The sequence below is a fragment of the Carcharodon carcharias genome, chromosome 11, assembly GCF_017639515.1.
Source record: "Carcharodon carcharias isolate sCarCar2 chromosome 11, sCarCar2.pri, whole genome shotgun sequence".
Classification (NCBI taxonomy): domain Eukaryota; kingdom Metazoa; phylum Chordata; class Chondrichthyes; order Lamniformes; family Lamnidae; genus Carcharodon; species Carcharodon carcharias.
Genome location: NC_054477.1, coordinates 152,706,562 through 152,724,441, shown reverse-complemented (window position 1 = coordinate 152,724,441; position 17,880 = coordinate 152,706,562). Strand labels below are relative to the sequence as shown.

General features: G+C 43.9%; 1 protein-coding gene across 4 annotated transcripts in view; it reads right to left on the bottom strand.

Moving 5' to 3' along the window:
- The window catches only part of LOC121284082 (dachshund homolog 1-like), a 546,830-nt gene that overhangs the window by 97,834 nt on the left and 431,116 nt on the right, over positions 1–17,880 (bottom strand). For 3 of the 4 annotated variants that reach the window (XM_041199130.1, XM_041199133.1, XM_041199131.1), the window contains 2 exons: positions 12,875–13,010; positions 7,578–7,712 (listed from right to left, as the gene is read on the bottom strand). In XM_041199130.1, coding sequence (XP_041055064.1) covers positions 7,578–7,712; positions 12,875–13,010 — 271 coding nt within the window. The remainder of the gene's footprint in view (positions 1–7,577; positions 7,713–12,874; positions 13,011–17,880) is intronic. The other variant, XM_041199132.1, reaches the window with a different exon arrangement.

Here is a 17,880-nt window from a genome sequence, read left to right as displayed (position 1 = left end):
TTATTCAGCCACAGGAAACATGCCGTCTTGCTGCCGGGCGGCCTCTGATTTGCCTGCCATGCTGTTACCCCGCTGCTTCCTCATGCCGGGCACCATATTTAAACTGTAGCCACACCACGCTTCTCAATGCTTGCAGCCCAAGAGTGCACGATGAAGACATGGCTCCAAAAGCCAAGAAGAATGCAGGCCCCTGATTCAGTGACGTATCCCTGGGACGCCTTCTGGATGCCGTGGAGGCCCACCACAATGTCTTTTACCCCCGCTCTGGCTGCAGGAGGCCCATCAGTGTCACCACTCCGGCTTGGGAGGCAGTGGTAAAGGTGGTCAGTGCCAATGTTGCACACTAAAGGTCAGCCATCCAGTGCAGAAAATGGATGAATGATCTCATCCGTGCTGCCAGGGTAAGACAACCATCTCATCACCCTAAACTCACATACTCACAAGGCCATCACACATTCACTGGCATCTCACTCACTGCCAGCTCAAGGGACATCACACACTCACTCTCTTACACACACCTTCACACCTCCATCTGGCCTCATCTCCTCTGGAGACTGCCTCCTCAGCCCTCACCATCTTGAGGCCATTTGCACAGATCAACATGTGTCCCCACACACACCCTGGGATACACCCCTTCCCCAGTACAGCCCTTGCTCTGCAGCTTCTTTCCTTGCCTGAGGCCACTTCTCCTGCTTCCCCAAGCAAGCCCTAGCCCTGCAGTCATTGAAAGGTCACCCTCGCCTGACGGCTAGTCTGGTAAGTAGAGGCCTGCCCATGAGGCCCCCTAAAAGTGATGTGGGGTACTGCTTGCAAAGCCTGACACTGATGACCACGAGTGCTGCCCAAAGCATAGTAGGCAAACAAACCTCAAAGTCCCGAGCGAAATGCAGTTCACCAGGAGCATATCGCTTATGTACAGTTGTGAAACACAACGGTGTGCAATCACGCCAATGTGTCCAGATAATCCAGTGCGGAGGGATGATTCCAGCGAGCAGGTCCGATAATGAGATGCTAAAGTATTGAAATTAGGTTCCCGATGTGCAGCAGCGGGAAACATGGCCCGCCATTGACAGGTGGAGCAGACAATCGTAATCTGATTTCAGCAAGGCGGAAGCTAAACTTTGGCTGTATTGTCCACCCCTCCTGCCACCATGGCGGCCAAGACCAGCAGGGCCGGAAAATTCCGGGCTTATTTTAGTTTGAATATAACTTTGAGGAGATCCACAGTGTGATGCATGTTGAGATACTACAATAAAAGATGCAATCTATGAGCGATTTTTATGATCCAGAGATTGGAGCAGATTGAAAATTTCAAATGGTTTGAGACATAAGCCGGTGTGTGTTTACACCAATGGAGATTGAAGCTAGTTCTGGAGATTTCACTTTTCAAGGCTATATTCCCGACATGCCTTCTCACAAGTTGGAAGTGTTGGTCAGAGATAACACTGTAAGGCCTGTTTTGGGACCCATGCTTCCGTCCAGCAATAATGGAAGCCAGGACACTCACCTCCCAAAATTACCCTTCAGAACTACAGCCAGGAAGACCCAACGGGCTGAGGAATAGCTTAGATTTCATTGTCTTTGGCAGAAAACCATTTTGGCAAAAACCCAAGCTAATGAAATAAGATTATACCAGTGAAAACACATTTTTTTTTAGAACTTGCAAGCACTGGAGCTAATTTATTAGAAGGTGTTTTGTACATGAGAAAACACACCTAGAATGCATTGTGGTTCATGGCCTCTTTTCGTCCAGCCAATGGAATGCAACTTCGTTGGTATTCCAATGTTATTTGATAAGTATCTCCACAAGTGAGACTAACCAGGTAAAATATGATGAACTATGGCCCGGATTGTAAGCGGAGATATTTATCTTAACTCATGGCTGGATGAAGTTTCATACTTGGAGTAAGCTTTTAACTGAAAAGCATTTTAACAAGCAGTCGAGGGCTTGCTTTGTCATGTCACAGTGAAATCATACATTTCGAAATAGGATTTTATCTTTACTGTTTTTCCACTCATAAAGGTTACAATTTGCAGTACTGAATATAATTAGTGAACATTCACCCTAGTGTTCATATGAAAACAAGAAAGCTTGGAATCAGAATAGGCCTTTCAACCCACCAAACACATTTTTCTCTGACAGTCCATAAATATCTAGTTTGATCATGGGCCTTCCATCCTAACACAGGTTCTGGTATTTCCTTTGTAATTCCTACATGGATAGAACAGTTCTATTATTATCTCCATTATGGTAAAGGTGCTACTCAAAAGTTTAATATGCAAGGTAAAGGCTCGTGGGCCTGAATTTTTCGGATGGTGGGGGTCTCACTTCCTGCTATCCGGAGAGTTAGCGGGGACTCTGGGTGCCCTGCAGCCATTTCACACTTGAATTAGTGTTAAGTGGCTGCAGGCAGGACTTCTGCCCCTCACTTAGGAGGAAGTCCCGCCTTAGGGAGCAGCCGGCCAATCTGATTGGCTGGCAACTCTTCAGTCCCTACAGTGACAGTGGTGCAGTGGAAAAAGAAGAAAAGCAGGAGGACGTCTGCAGTAATTGTGGTTTTATTTAGTGTGTAATGTACCTTTAAGAAGAATACTTGCTAGGGAAGATCACATGATCTGTAGTAACCAATAGGAGAGTAACATGGGCTACCTCAGCAGTCAGTGCAGAGATAGAGTTGGAGTTGAAAGCCCACGTGCAGTTGCTAGTAAATAAGCTTAATGTTTCCACCAAGAAGTTTCTGCAGTTCAACTCTATCACTAATAGTACAGCTAAGCCACCATTACAACATCGGAGCCTGAGTCCGGGCACCGGAGGCCCAGGTAAATTCAAGGGATCCCAGGGCAGCGAGGGTAGGGAAGGTCTTGGGGGGGATGCAGAGGGGGCAATCAGGATCTCGGGGGAGAGGCCAGAGTGCGGTGAGGTAATGATGGTCTGGAGTCCACCACACCTTAAGGGGGGGGCAGGGCAGGGCAGGGCAGGGGGGCGGGGGGATGCCCAACTTCATGAAGGGAGCTTCTGATGGAGGCACCCTGTCCCCTTCCCACCCAAGATGCAACTCATGTTCGTTTTTGGGTTTCCCCCATGTAACATCAATCCTCCCACCAGCCTAAACATTGAGGCTGGGTGGGAAACAGCCCTTAAGTGGCCAGTAATTTGCCACTTAAGGGCCTCAATTGGGGTAAGGGCAGACTTCCCATCCCAGATCTTGTCCATCCCAGTGTAAAATTGCTGTGTGTTCGGGGTAGGTTGGAACCTAGAGGGGATCCCGTCCCTTCAATTTTATGCTCTCCTCCCCCTCCCCACCTGCCTAAAATCCCACCAGTGGGAGAGCATAAAATTCTGGCCATGGAGTTGGGAGTCATATGTTAGCATGGATAGAGATTGGTCAATGGACAGGAAGCAGAGAGTAAGGATAGGTAGGGAATTTTCAAGTTAGCAGTGTCAGAAGATATAATAATTCTCATAATGTTATTAGATTTTATTGTAAAATAGTGGTATGTGTGTGTGTATGTGAGAGAGAGAGAGAGAGAGCGAAAGAGACTTAAGTGGATTAAAGTCAGCTGGTGTGGAGGCTTTGATGTAACAAAAGGTGAGCTAGGTTTGAAATGTTAAGTTGGTAAATATGGGTGAAGTTTAAAATGTAAGAGGCAAAGGGAACATTTGCATTTAAAAAAAAACAGACCAGTTTGGATTCAAGGAGAATGAGTGAAATATAGCACCTAGCCAGGAAAAGTAAGAAACAGTGTGTCTATTTTTCCCAAAGATTACTGGTAAAACTTAGTACTATGAGAGATTTTTATTATCAGAAAGGTAGAGTCCAAAGACATATTGAAACAATGGGAATTTACATTCAAAGGTGAACATATGTATAAAGGAGTGAAGGCTGTGTATAAGGGTAGGCATTTTAGAATTTTAACAAGTGTGAAAAGCCTTTAGTATCTATGCCTCAAGCTGCTGTCTACAAAGTACTGAAGTTAAGAAGACTCACTTTGAATTGGATTGCCAGGGTATCGTGTTTCTTTGCCTGGGTCTTTTAAAATCTGTGTGTCTTACTGTTGCCTTAACAAAAGTGTAACTGGGAGTTAGATCAAGTAGGGGATTTAGAAGTTATTATAGTAGTGATTTGTAGGCATATGTATGTACTTTAAAATCATTTCTCTGAGTAATAAATGTTTAATCTAGCTTTGTAAAAACACTGATAAGACTTGATGAACTTATTACTACTGAATTCAAAGCACACACCTCGAAATTTATACAAATTGCAAAACAAGTTGTGGCAGCTGTTTCAAGTTTCCCTCTGGGATTTGAACAACTCAGCGTTTACCATCGGCTGTGCCGTAACAGCAGGCTGTAACTAGTGGAGTGCCGCAAGGATCAGCACTAGGGCCTCAGTTATTTACAATCTATATTAATCAATTAGATAAAAAGACTGAGAGCACTGTATCTAAATTTGCTTACAATACACAGTTGGGTGGGAAGGTAGGCTGTGAGGAGGGCACAGAGAGACTGCAAAGAGATATAGACTAAATTAAATGAGTGGGTAAGAAGGTGGCAGTTGGAGTATAATATGTGAAAGTGTATGGTTATTCACTATAGTAGAAAAAAATTTTTGCAAAAGGTGTAAAACTTCGACATTCTGATGTTCAGAGAGACTTGTATGTACCAGTTCAAGAAACACAGAAAGATAGCATGCAGACAAAGCAAGCAATTGGAAAGGCAATTGGCATGTTGGCCTAAATTACAAGGGGATGAAGCACAAGAATAAAGAACTCGTGCTACAACTGTATAGGGTTTTGGTCAGACCACACCTTGGAATAATGTGTGCTGTTTTGGTCTCCATATCTAAGGAAGGATATGCTTGCCTTGGAGACAGGACAGTGAAGGTTCACTTGATTGGTTCCTGGGATAAGAGGGTTGTCCTATCATGAGAAACAGAGTAAATTAGGCCTGTACTCTCTGGTATTTTGAAGGATGAGAGATGATCTAAGCGAAATGCCCATAGAAGATTCTGAAGGGGCTTGAGAGGGCAGGCACTCAGGGGTTGTTTCCCCTGCATGGGGATTCTGGAACATGGTAGCACAACCTCACGATAAGGGGTTGAAGATTTGAGGCTGAGACGAGGAGAAATTTCTTCACTCAGGATTATGAATATTTGGAAATGTGTCCCCTAAATAATTGTACATGCTCCATCATTGAGTATATTCGAAACTGAGATAGACAGGTTCCTGATCTCTCAGTGAATCAAGGGATACAGGGAGTCGGAAAGAAGGTGGAATTGAAGCAACAGATCAGCCACGATCGTATTGAATAGCTAAGCAGGCTTGAGGGGCCAAATGATCCATTCCTGCTCTTACTTATTAAGTTCTTATGTAACTCTTAATCACCTTTCTCTTTAAAGGTTTCAACTGGCTGAGAATTAATTACTTTTTTTAGGAACAGAATCCTAATTGGTAATAATGTGCAACAGCATTACAGTTAAGCATTCGTGTATGACTTTATATTCACTTAAAATGCTCTACACGAACATTCAATAAAAATGACTTACATATTGTTGCATTTATGATCCTTCACAGTGTGTGGGGGGGAAAATGACTATTTTACTGAATTAGGATGCTATGTGTCCAGTGCTAATTCTCACAATTCTAACAAGGTTTTAGTATTGGCGTTCATGTGTTTGAATTATCACCGTAGTAGGCAGCAAAAAATATTGTTAATTTTCGGAGAATGACAAATGATTTCATGTGTTCCATTCATTCACTATTGAAAGATCCTGAGAGTGACTTTGGTCTGTCCAGTTTCCTATGGTGAGGGGAGCGGGGGTTAGAGATTGGAGGTTGAAGCCTTTCATGACCTCAGGATGTCCGAAAGCGCTTTACAGCCAGTGAAGTATTTTTGAAGTCTAGTCACTGTTGTAATGTAGGAAATATGGCAGCCAATTTGTGCACACCAAGCTTCCACAAACAGCATTGTGATAATCAGATATCCTGTTTTAGTAAAGTTGATTGAGGGATAAATATTCTCCAGGACACGAGGTTAATTCTCTGACTCTTCTTGGAAATAGCACCATGGGGTCTTCCCTGTCCACTTGAGAACAAAGAGAGCCTTGGTTTCATGTCTCATCTGAAGGGTGGCACCCCCAACAGTGCAGCACTCCCTCAGCAGTTCAGTGGATTGTTAACCTAGGTTTGTGCGTTCATGTCTCTGGGCAGGGTCTTGAACACACATCCTTCGAAGAGGTGACAGCGCTATACTCACTGAGCCACAGTAGGTGAGGAAGTAAGAGACCATGTCGGTGTGTGTGTGGCCAAGATCGGGGAAGGAAGAGCAGCAGCCTGCGTTCTTTAAATGTGGCACAGGTTGGAACAATTCTATTCCTCCTAGCTCCACATTCAAGCTCGGTAACCGCTGGTCCGAAGTCTGCTTTTCCTGAGAGAAGCAGTATTAGAGCAAACTAATTTTGTAATGGGGCCCTCGTGGATATCTGTTTCTTTTCCTCTGGTGGACAGAGCACATCTGACCAGAAATTTGCAGCAATTTTCTGCCCGCCATATTGAGGGCTTAGTAGACCAAATAGTGCCCGAACAAAGAACATACATGCGGCTAACAGGTGATTAGATTTAGCTGTGATGATCTCATTGTCTTCATTTCCCAAAACTCACATTGAAAAACAGTCTCTTGCTTATGTGGTATTTACAGCAGACAGCTTTGCGCTGTTCACTACCAGGTCTTGATACTTTCAGGAGGGAAGGATGGGAGAGTACTATCCAAAAAAAAAAGAGTTCTGTTTTATGCCATTTTGGCCTTTTATCAGAGGACGAGTTATCTGCAAACTGGTAAAGTCAGTCCGAGGGTATGGGAAACACGTGAGGTAATTAATACAATAGAATTAATTGTAATTTTAAAAAAAGCGCTAAGCATTTTGGGCAGAATTTTTAGCTCGGCTGGTCTGCATGCTCCCGACCCGATTGAGCATGAAAGTGACAGGCGATGACATTGGCCGAGGGTGCTGAGTCCATTGGAGTTTCTGTTCTTCAGACTGGGTACAACGACAGTCTCCAGTCTCCACAATCCCAGTCTACTTACAGAAACAAGCACCTCTGCATAAAGCACTACATGCTGTGAATATTAAATGAATTTACTCTGTTAAAGAGAATTACTTAGAGGTGGATCACAGATTATAATGGGTCCAATGTTTGCTGGAAGAACAATGGTGTGTTAAGACAAAAAATCAGCAAGTTCAGAGGATTAAGAGAGTTGCAGACCTCCAGAACTTCCTGGTCGATAACATCGCATACTCTACATTTGTATAGTTCAGACTTACACATTAATTGCCCATTAAACTGGCCGCAGAAAGTTAAGGCTGGTAATTAGCAGCGCAAGAACCCCTCAAGCTGAAAGGTGCAGGAAAAAGACGTAGGTTAATAAAAATTGTTGCTGGGGTTTAGAACCGAGCAGATATAAATGCTGTGACAACGTGAAAATAAGTCATTCTTCATTGATCACCAGTAAAGGAATCTGCCTGAGTATTTACTGCAGTGAACGCTGAAACACACATCAGATGTAGTGGATATTTTACCTTTTTCAGTGTGCATCCTTTTCGCTTCATGTCCTCCATCATGACAAGCAAGATCTCCTTCCTTGGGGCCAGGTAGGATAGTGGGGGACAACCCCAGGAGGGTCTGGTTAATTGACAATCCATTCTGATGGACAGCTATCAGTTAAAGCAAACAATTTACTTTTCAGTAACCATGCAGGATAAGACAAGGGAGTTTCAGGAATACACTTTCATTCCTAGATCCTGTTTGGCACTATCTGCTTAGAATGAGTTGATATAAACAAGTCCTTGCACTTAAGATTTAAATTTAACAAACACAATGTTAAGTGTACGTCTGCCAGTTTTCAGTTTCACACAAATTGTAGGTGCTGATGGCACTGTTGGGATGTAGTGTAACAAAAGCTGGGTTGATATTGGTAGTGAAGCAATTATTCAGCAATCATTTTATTTCTTGTGCTCAGAATTCTGGTCAAGCCAATTGCCCAATGGGGTCATCAGGACCCACTATTCAAACGTAAGTATTCATAAAACCGCTCAACAGAAATGGAGAATAAAAATAATGTTAACATTATATCTTGTTTTCTTTATGTACGTTATTGAAAGGTCTCCTAATTGAAAGGCTGTATCCACATACTGCTGGTTCCATTGCATAATGTTGCAATACCACATTGCACTTCGACAACTGGTGGAAGCCTTACTTGTTTTATGTCTAAGAGCCTGCTTCTGGAAAAAGACTTCCAGATTGCATTGTTCATGAACCCAGAGATCGTTGCAATTAAATCAATGGCAAACTTTCCCATTGGCTAAGTAGTGGGTACTGAGACTGTAAGGTTCCATGTTTGATACCCAGTTCTCAGCTGGAGCCACAACTTGGGAGCTATAGTTGGCTCAGCGCCTCTAGGCTAGCGAGGAGAACAATCAGACAGGGTTCCTGTTCTTTGAAGCTAAATAGTATATTCTCCTGGAAAATTCCTAAGTCTATCATGTAAGAAGAGGATCAAGCACAGCTCCCAGTCTCAAGTGTCAAGTAGTCCTGTTGACATTTCAATAGGTAGATTTTCTTGACCTTTGCCACCTGGGGAAAGTAGGTGCACCATTCCGATCCAGCATTCTGAGGGGGTTTGACAGAGTAGATGCTGAGATGATATTTGCCCTTGTGGGGGAATTTAGAACCAGAGGACACAGTTTCAGACTGCGGTTTCCCATGTATGATGGAGAGGAGGAGGAATTTCTTCTCTCTGGTTCATCAGCCTTTGGAATTTTATGTCACAGAGAGCTGTGGAGGTTGGGTCATTCTTCAAGGCTGAGTTAGATAGATTTTTGATTGACAAGGGATCAAGTCAAGGGTTAGAGGGGGCAGACAGGAAAGTTCAGGCCACGATCAGATCAGCCATGATCGAATTGAATGGTAAAGCAGGTTTGAAGGCCAAATGGTCTACTCCAATACCTATTTCTCATAGAGTCCTAGAGGTCTACAGCACAGAAGAAGGCCCTTCAGCCCATTGAGTCTGCACCAGTCAAACAAGTACCTAACTACTTTAATCCCATTTACCAGCACTAGGCCCATAGTCTTGTATGCCATGGCATCGCAAGTGCACATCCAAATATCTCTTAAATGTTACGAGGGTTTCTGCCTCTACCACCCTTTCAGGCAGTGAGTTCCAGATTCCCACCATCCTCCGGGTGAAAAAATTCTTCGTCACATCTCCTCTAAACCTCCTGCCCCTTACCTTAAATCTATGCCCCCTGGTTATTGATCCCTCCACCAAGGGGAAAAGTTCCTTCCTGTCCACACTATCTATGCCCCTCATAATTTTATACACCTCAATCGTGTCCCCCCTCAATCTCCTCTGCTCCAGGGAAAATAACCCCAGTCTATCCAATCTCTTTTCATAACTAAAACTCTCCAGCCCAGGCAACATCCTGGTAAATCTCTTCTGCACTCTCTCTAGTGCAATCACATCCTTCCTATAATGCCAAATCCAGAACTGCACGCAATACTCTAGCTGTGGCCTAACCAGCGTTTTATACAATTCCAGCATAACCTCCCTGCTCTTATATCCTTTGCCTCAGCTAATAAAGGCAAGTATCCCATATGCCTTCTTAACCACCTTATCTACCTGTCCCGCTACCTTAAGAGACTGGTGGACATGCACACCAAAGTCCCTCTGACCCTCAGTACTTCCCAGGGTCCTACCATTCATCGTGTAATCCTGTGCCTTTGTTTGTCCTGCCCAAGTGCATCATCTCACACTTATCAGGATTAAATTCCATTTGCCACTGATCAGCCCATCTGACCAGCCTGTCTATATCCTCCTGTAATCTAAGGCTATCCTCCTCACTATTTACCACCCCACCAATTTTCGTGTCATCCGCGAACTTACTGATCAACCCTCCTACATTCAAGCCTAAATCATTTATATATACTACAAAACAGCAAGAGATCCAACACCAATCTCTGTGGAACCCCACTGGACACAGGCATCCAGTCACAAAAACACCCCCAAGACCATCACCCTCTGCTTCCTGCCACTCAGCCAATTCTGGATCCAATTTATCAAATTGCCTTGGATCCCATGGGCTCTTACCTTCATTATCAGTCTCCCATGTGGGACTTTATCAAAAGCCTTGCTGAAGTCCAAGTAGACTACATCAAATGCATTGCCCTCATCTACACACCTGGTCACCTCTTTGAAAAATTCGACCAAGTTGGTCAAACATGACCTCCCCTTAACAAAACCATGCTGACTGTCCTTGATTAATCCCTGCCTCTCCAAGTGTAGATTAATTCTGTCCCTCAGAATTGCTTCCAACAATTTCCCCACCACTGAGGTTAGACTGACTGGCCTGTAGTTCCCTGGTTTATCCCTTCCTCCCTTCTTGAATAACGGTACCACATTGGCTGTCCTCCAGTCCTCTGGCACCTCTCTTGTGGCCAGAGAGGTATTGAAAATTATTGGCAGCGCCCCTGCTATCTCCTCCCTTGCCTCACTCAACTGGGATACATTTCATCCGAGCAAGGAGGTTTATCTACTTTTAAGCCTGCCAGACCACTTAGAGCTTCCTCCCTTTCTATGATAATTTCTCTAATTATATCACAGTCCTTCTGTCTGATTTCCATACTCACGTCGTCCCCCTCACGTGTGAATGCCAAGACAAAGTATTCATTTAGAACCCTACCTATGTCTTCTGGCTCCACACACAAATTACCACTATAGTCTTTAATGGGCCCTACTCTTTCCCTAGTTATCCTCTTCTCTTAATGTACTTGTAAAATAACTTTGGATTTTCCTTTACTTTACCTGCCAATGTTTCTTCATGCCCCCTTTTTGTTCTCTTAATTTCCTTTTTAAGATCCCCCCTACACATTCTATGCTCCTTTAGGGCTTCCACTGTTTTGAGCCCTTGGTATCTTCCATAAGCCTCCCTTTTTCTCTTTATCCAATCCTGTATATCCATCGACATCCAGGGTTCCCTGGATTTGTTGGTCCCACCCTTTATCTTTACTGGAATATGTTGGCCCTGTACTCTCCCTATTTCCTTCTTGAATAAGTCCCACTCCTCTGATGCAGATTTACCTAAAAGTAGCTGTTCCCAGTCCACTCTGGCCAAATCATATCTGATTTTATTACAATTGACCTTCCCCCAATTTAGAACTCTGATTTCTGGCCCATCCTTGTCCTTTTCCATAGCAACCTTGAATCTAACGGAGTTATGGTCACTATCTGCAAAATGTTCCCCCACTGACACCTTGCCTAGCTTCATTCCCTAAAATTAAGTCCAGGACCTCTCTTGTAGGACCTTTTCCGTACTGGCTTAAAAAGCTCTCCTGGATGCATTAGAAGAATTCTGCTTCCTCTAAACCTATCACACTACAACTAACCCAGTTAATGTTGGGGAAGTTGAAATCCCCCACTATTACTACCCTATAATTTTTACACTTCTCTGAAATTTGCCTACATATCTGCTCTTCTTTTTCTTTCTGACTGTGTGGGGGCCTATAGTACGCTCCCAGCAATGTGATTGCTCCTTTTTTGTTTTTCAGTTCCACCCATATGGCTTCATTTGAGGAGCCTTCTTAGATGTCGTCATCCCTCCTTACTGCTGTAATTGATTCCTTGATCAATATTGCAATACCCCTTCCTCTTTTACCTCCTTTCCTGTCTCGCCTGAAGACCCGATATCCTGGAAGATTGAGCTGCCAATCCTGCCTTTCTCTCAACCATATCTCTGTGACAACAATGACATCATACTTCCATGTGTTAATTTGTGCCCTCAACTCATCTGCCTCATTCGTCAGACTCCTTGCATTAAAATAAATACCATCCAACCTTGCCAAAATCCCTGTGCCTTAACTGACCTTTAATTTCTATGCCTTCCAGACTCACTTGCTTTCTCTTCTAATTTTGGCTGTGCATCTCCCTCTGCTGAACCTCCTCTAAGGATCCCATCCCCCTGCCAAGTTAAACCTTCCCTAACAGCACTAGCAAACCTCCCCGCAAGACTATTGGTCCCATTCCAGTTCAGGTGCAACCCATCTGCTTTGTACAGGTCCCACAGGACCCAGAAATGGTCCCAAGATCCCAGAAAACTAAAGCCCTCCCTCCTGCACCATCTGTCTAGCCAAGCATTCATCTGGACTAACCTCCTAATTCTATACTCAATAGCGCGTGGCACTGAAAGTAATCCAGAGATTATTACTTTTTGAGGTCTTGTTTTTTAACCTGCTTCCTAGCTCCCTAAATTCTGTTTGTAGGACCTGATCCCTCTTTCTACCTATGTCACTGGTACCAATATGTACCACGATCTCTGTCTGTTTGCCCTCCCCCTTCAGAATGCCCTGCAGCCATTCAGTGACATCCTTGACCCTGGCACCAGGGAGACAACACACTAACCTGGAGTCACGTCTACAGCCACATAAATGCCTGTCTGTTCCCCTACTATTGAGCCTCCTACCATGTTATGTTCTTATGAGAATTGGGGGAGACAAGGAAATACATCCCTTTATGTATAAGGCCACAAATGAGCAATGGGCAGGATAATGGAACCACATCCCCCCAGTCAATGAGGAAAGGAGGAAGGTAGAAAATCAACAAAAAATTACTTTCAGATTCAACTGCAACATACAGTAACCATTTGAAGTACATTTGCACCTTTGTATATTGCTTCAGAATATGTATTCTCATTCATTTTTTTATTACAGTGTTGATCTTCCTTCACTCATGCCCTTTAAACCCACATACTGCATTTGAAATATTCTTTAATAAGTTAGCCAGATGAAAAATTTACAGTCGAAAATATCAGTAGGCGGAACTCACGGATTCTATCAGAGGAGCTCTCAGTCCGGGCTGGTGAACTCGACACGCTGCTGCTCCGATGGGAAGAAGGATGACTCCCTGGCCGGCGGCCATCTTCCAGGGACGGAGCAGGTGAAGGGCTGTCAGGAACACGTTCCTACAAACAACAGCAGGAAAGGTTTGAAACAAGGACAAGGTGAGTGATACAGATGCTCCATCAGAATTAGAAAACTCAAGCTCTGAGAAGGGGTGGCGGGGGGAGACTGATGGAAGGACCAATAAATCGCTAGATAATAAGATCTAATGCAAGGCACTAAATGTAGTCACAGGGTTTGAATGGCATCAAATCTAAAGCTTTTTGTGTATGTCATTTAAATGGTTGGAACCCAATAGTGAGAGACTACAGGTGCCAGTTGGACACCGGCATCACCTTACGAAAATGCAGGTTAATACCACTGTTTCTGCATCACACTGAGCAGAACACTACGCAATGGGTGGATCTCTGTGCACAGGAGGCCAAATACTACTCAAATTGTTATTGCCACAGAGGGCTGTTTTGCACTAGTTACAGCTATAATACAGGTGATGTAAAGGCAAAATAGCATCAGGTGCCTCTCCCCCTCTGTGACAAGTGCAGCTTTCTCCTCAGTAAATAGGTGATTGAAACACACAGTGCCTGCGTGGGACGCATGTTAATCAGATACAAAGAGTCATTTTCAGTCTCTGCCCTTAAAAATGCAAAACCCAGCAATCTGAATTTGTTCGCATTCAGCAGAAAAGCCTTTCCTCCCGCTCTCCTCAAACATAGCAAATGACCCATTGACCAAAGTGGGAGAAGACCCCGACTGATATAATAACTAATAAGCAGGGCGTCTGCCCGGCTTCACTCCACCCTATCCTATCCACCCCATCCCCCCTAAACTAACAAGACCCCTCAAGCCAATTCCAGCATTCAGTTTTATGGCTGACCTATATCTTAGTTCCATCCACTCTCCATGGCTCCATATCCCTTTTAGACCCATGTCTAGCAAGAAAAAAATCAATCAATCTCAGATTTAAAATGATCAATTGAGTTTACAACTACAGCTTTTTGTGGGTGAGTTCCACACTTTGCATGAAGAGGTTACTCCCCTCCTGGGTAACCTGGCTCAGATTTTAATGTGTCACCTTGGCCCACCAGCAGAAGAACAGGTTGCTCTAAATCCACCCTATCAATTTGTTTCATAATGCGAAACACCCCAAACAAGTTACCCCTTGGATTTTTTTAATCTTCCAGGTAACACAAACTGAGTTGATGTAATCTCTCCACATAATCTAACCCTTGGAGTCCTGAGGCCAGATCTTTCCATCAGGATCGGGGCTGGGACAGAAGCAGGCAGAAAAATAGATCCTTAAGGGACCTTAAGTCCTGTCTCTGTTTCTGTCATTTGTGGCTTCCGTGAGGACAGGGGCGAGTGCAGGCCCCGATGCTGACCAGCACCTATTAACAGACCAGTTAAACAATTTAAGGGCTTATTAAGAGTGCCAATTTAAGGTGATTTTGAACACTGGTGGAGGTGGCTCAGCCTAAAGGTGCCTTTAGCCTTCGAGCACAGTGAGGGCAGGCACGTATCAAGTTGAAGGCGAGTCAGAAAGGAAGGAAACTTTATGAAGGTTAGTGGCATGGTATAAGATACTTTCCTTATTTAGCGCTGCACACAATGAGGGAAGGGTGGAAGGGATAGTGAAGGTGCAGGAAGAGGCATACAATGATAGTCCATGTAGGGTCAATACAGAGGAAGAGATAATAATATCATACACATAAGGATTGCCTTAACCGACAATATAGAGGATTCACAGCAATGTTCTCTAGAATATTGGGTTTGGGAAAGGCAGGAGGGAGTTTATCAAGAAAACTGTATATGTTAATGATTGGCTGGTCATGTGGTTTGAAAGCAGAAATTCTACCGTGTCAGACGTAGGAACACTTGTAGAGCTGTTTCACAGGTGCCCTTTCATAATGCCCACTCCGGAGCTGGCCCACTTCCATTCCCAGGTCCAGGCAGCTTAATTGGATGGCAGACCTACCCCTCACCCTAGCTGAGGCCCCGAACAATGGAAGATCACTGTCAGTTTTGGAATTGAACCCACTTCCAGTTTTCTGTCTTTTATGAGAAAATCCGACCTGTGGTAACATTCCGGTGAACTTGCTGCTCTCCCTCCAAAGCCAATATATCCTTTCTAAAGCACAGTTCCCAAAACTGTAAACAGTATAGATGTGATTTAACCAGAAACTGGTATTGCTGTAAAAAAAGCTCCCCCCTCCCCCCGCTTTACATTCAAGCCTTCTAGTTATTAACATTCCATTAGCCATTTTGATTATTAGTTTGTACCTAATCTTTGTACATGGACCCTTAAATGTCTGCACGTACATCGTTCCTAGCTTCCCACTGTTTAAAATTATACTCGGATCTGTCATTTTTGGTCCAAGATAGATGACCTCACTTATACCAGCACAGGAATGCATCTGCAACAGTTTTGCCCACTCACTTATCAATTGATGTCTCTTTGTAATTTTATGGTCCCATCTACAATTCTTATTGTAACACCAATCTTCTTTGTGCTATTAGCAAACTTGGATATATGGCTTTTTATTATGTTGTTCAAGTCATTAATGAATATAGTGATCAGTTAAGGCACCAGCACAGACTTGTGGGACACAATTAGTCACTTCTTTCCAATTTGAGCACATATCCATTATCCTCGCTCTCTGTCGTCTACTGCCTCACCGATCTCCTAACCAGCACAAAATGTGCCTTCAATTCCATCAGCTCTAATGGTAGCTAACAGTTTCTTATATGGAAACTTTTCGGAAGCCTCTGGAAGACCATATCTTTGACATCCATAAATATCTCTGATGTATGGCTTTAGTTACATCCCAAAGAAATTAATTAACTTCATTGGAGATTACATTTTACAAATCCAGATTAGCTTTCCCTAATCAGCTCAAATTTCTCTAATTGCTCAGTCACTCTGTTTTTAACTATTGTTTCCAATAACTTCCCCACAAGATGTTAGACCAACAGTCTACGGTTTCCTGGTTTCTCCCTGTCACTTTTCCAAAATCATTTAAACCTTCCAATCAAGAGAGGCAACTCCTGAATCAAGAGGGCTTCAGAAGATAGTTGGTAAGGTATCTGTAATTTCCTCACCTCTTCCCTTTAAGATCAAACCATTTTTGTCAAGTCTTTCATGCCATTACTTTTGCTAATACTATTCTCTAGTTTAAGTTAAGTTCCAGTCCTTGATTCATTGTAAATTTTCTTTGATTATATGGTATATTATCCTCTTCCTGCACTATGCAAATAAAAATAGACCCCCTTAAGATCAACAGTTTCCTCCACCTCCAATCTACAACCTTTTTACACTCTGCGGGTACATTTATTAATTTGTGTTCATGTGTGGAGCTTCACCCTCGCCGGCAGAACATCTTGGAAATGTGGGTGTGGAGACCAGGAAATTTGGGTGTGATGAGTGCAAGCACTAAAGGGTCGGCCAAAAACTCCATCGAATGAGGAAGAAAAAAAATGGAAAATTATCTCCTAGAACGTGTAACTGCAGAGGCAGGGGTTTCCCTCCTTGGGATGCATATCACATGCACATCATCCTTCAGGAATGCAGGTTAATAATGAGTTGACACTAGTGGTTTCACACTAGTTTCACACTCATATAAAAGCAGAGCCCAGCCACTGAAGGCCACCAATTGCAAATATGTCAGTGTTGCCCAAAGGAGGCTGCTCTCACTGAGCAAGTATGAAAAGCAGCTTAAGGTCTGTTATAAGCAAGCTGTCAACTGGAAGTAGATCCTTTCAATTAAAGCCTTCCCACCACCCCAGGTCCCCAGGAACTCCAATCCACCATGCCCACCCCCAACCCCAGGTCCTAATTCCCACTGGCATGACTCTGAAAAGAATGCAATCCTTGCTTAAAAGGAATAAAGGCCATGATATTTATGGGGAGGCGGGAAGAGAGCATGTTTGGGAGAGGGAGCTGGTGGTGGGGGCAGGTGAGAACACAGGGATTTTGATAAATTTGAAGGCAGGATCTCATCGCAATTTCTATACTGCACCCCCCCACCCCCCCCAACACACACACACACACACACACACACACACACACACACACACACACACACACACACACACACAGCCGGCAGCCAGACAGATTGTCAGGCAGGAAAATCAACAGAAGGCCGCAGCCAAGGATCTTGGGGATCGGGTTCATGGTTCTTTGGAGGAAAGCACTTCAGCTGTTCCTGGCCCAGAAACATTCTCCAAAAAGTACTCAGCTGCTGGATCTGGCTGCTCACACTTCTCTTCTGCAACGGAACCTCCTGAGCCTTGGGAAACCCATCCCGCAGGCGCTAAATTAAAATCATCTTCAAACTACACCATGGACATCAGGTTGAACTATTATAATGACGTGCCCCGCCTAACGAGACCTGGACACTCGCACAGCAGGCAAGCTGCACTGTAAAAATGGGGGCTGACATGTACTCGATGGTTTGGGGTTATATGTCACCACATTTTTATTTTTAAGCCTCTCCCCAGGCCTTCTCCTGTCTGCTGTTTTGTTGTGGTGGTGGGATTGGGGCAGCTTAGAATTGCACCCAAAGTATTTGTTGCCAGTACATCTTAGTATCCCATATTGTTAACAAGCCTGCCTGCACCAGGCAGATGTTGAAAGGCAAAGGGTGCAAAGCCTATTTTTAGGTCACCGTTGTCACTATTATTGCAGTTTGTAGCTGCCACAATTTGCCCCTCCGGGTTACATCTGCCTTCCTGTTTCTTCTGTAACTCCCAGTCGCCCTGGGTAGTTGCACATTCCCACAGACAGAACGACATCTCACGAGTGCCTGACTTAGACAAAGAGTGAGCGCTTGCTCAAGCACTTCCAAAAACAAAACGTGCTTTCCCAGCATATCATGGTGTAGCAGGAATGAAGTCAGAAAATTCGGGATCAAAATAAAAACATTTCAGTTTGAACAT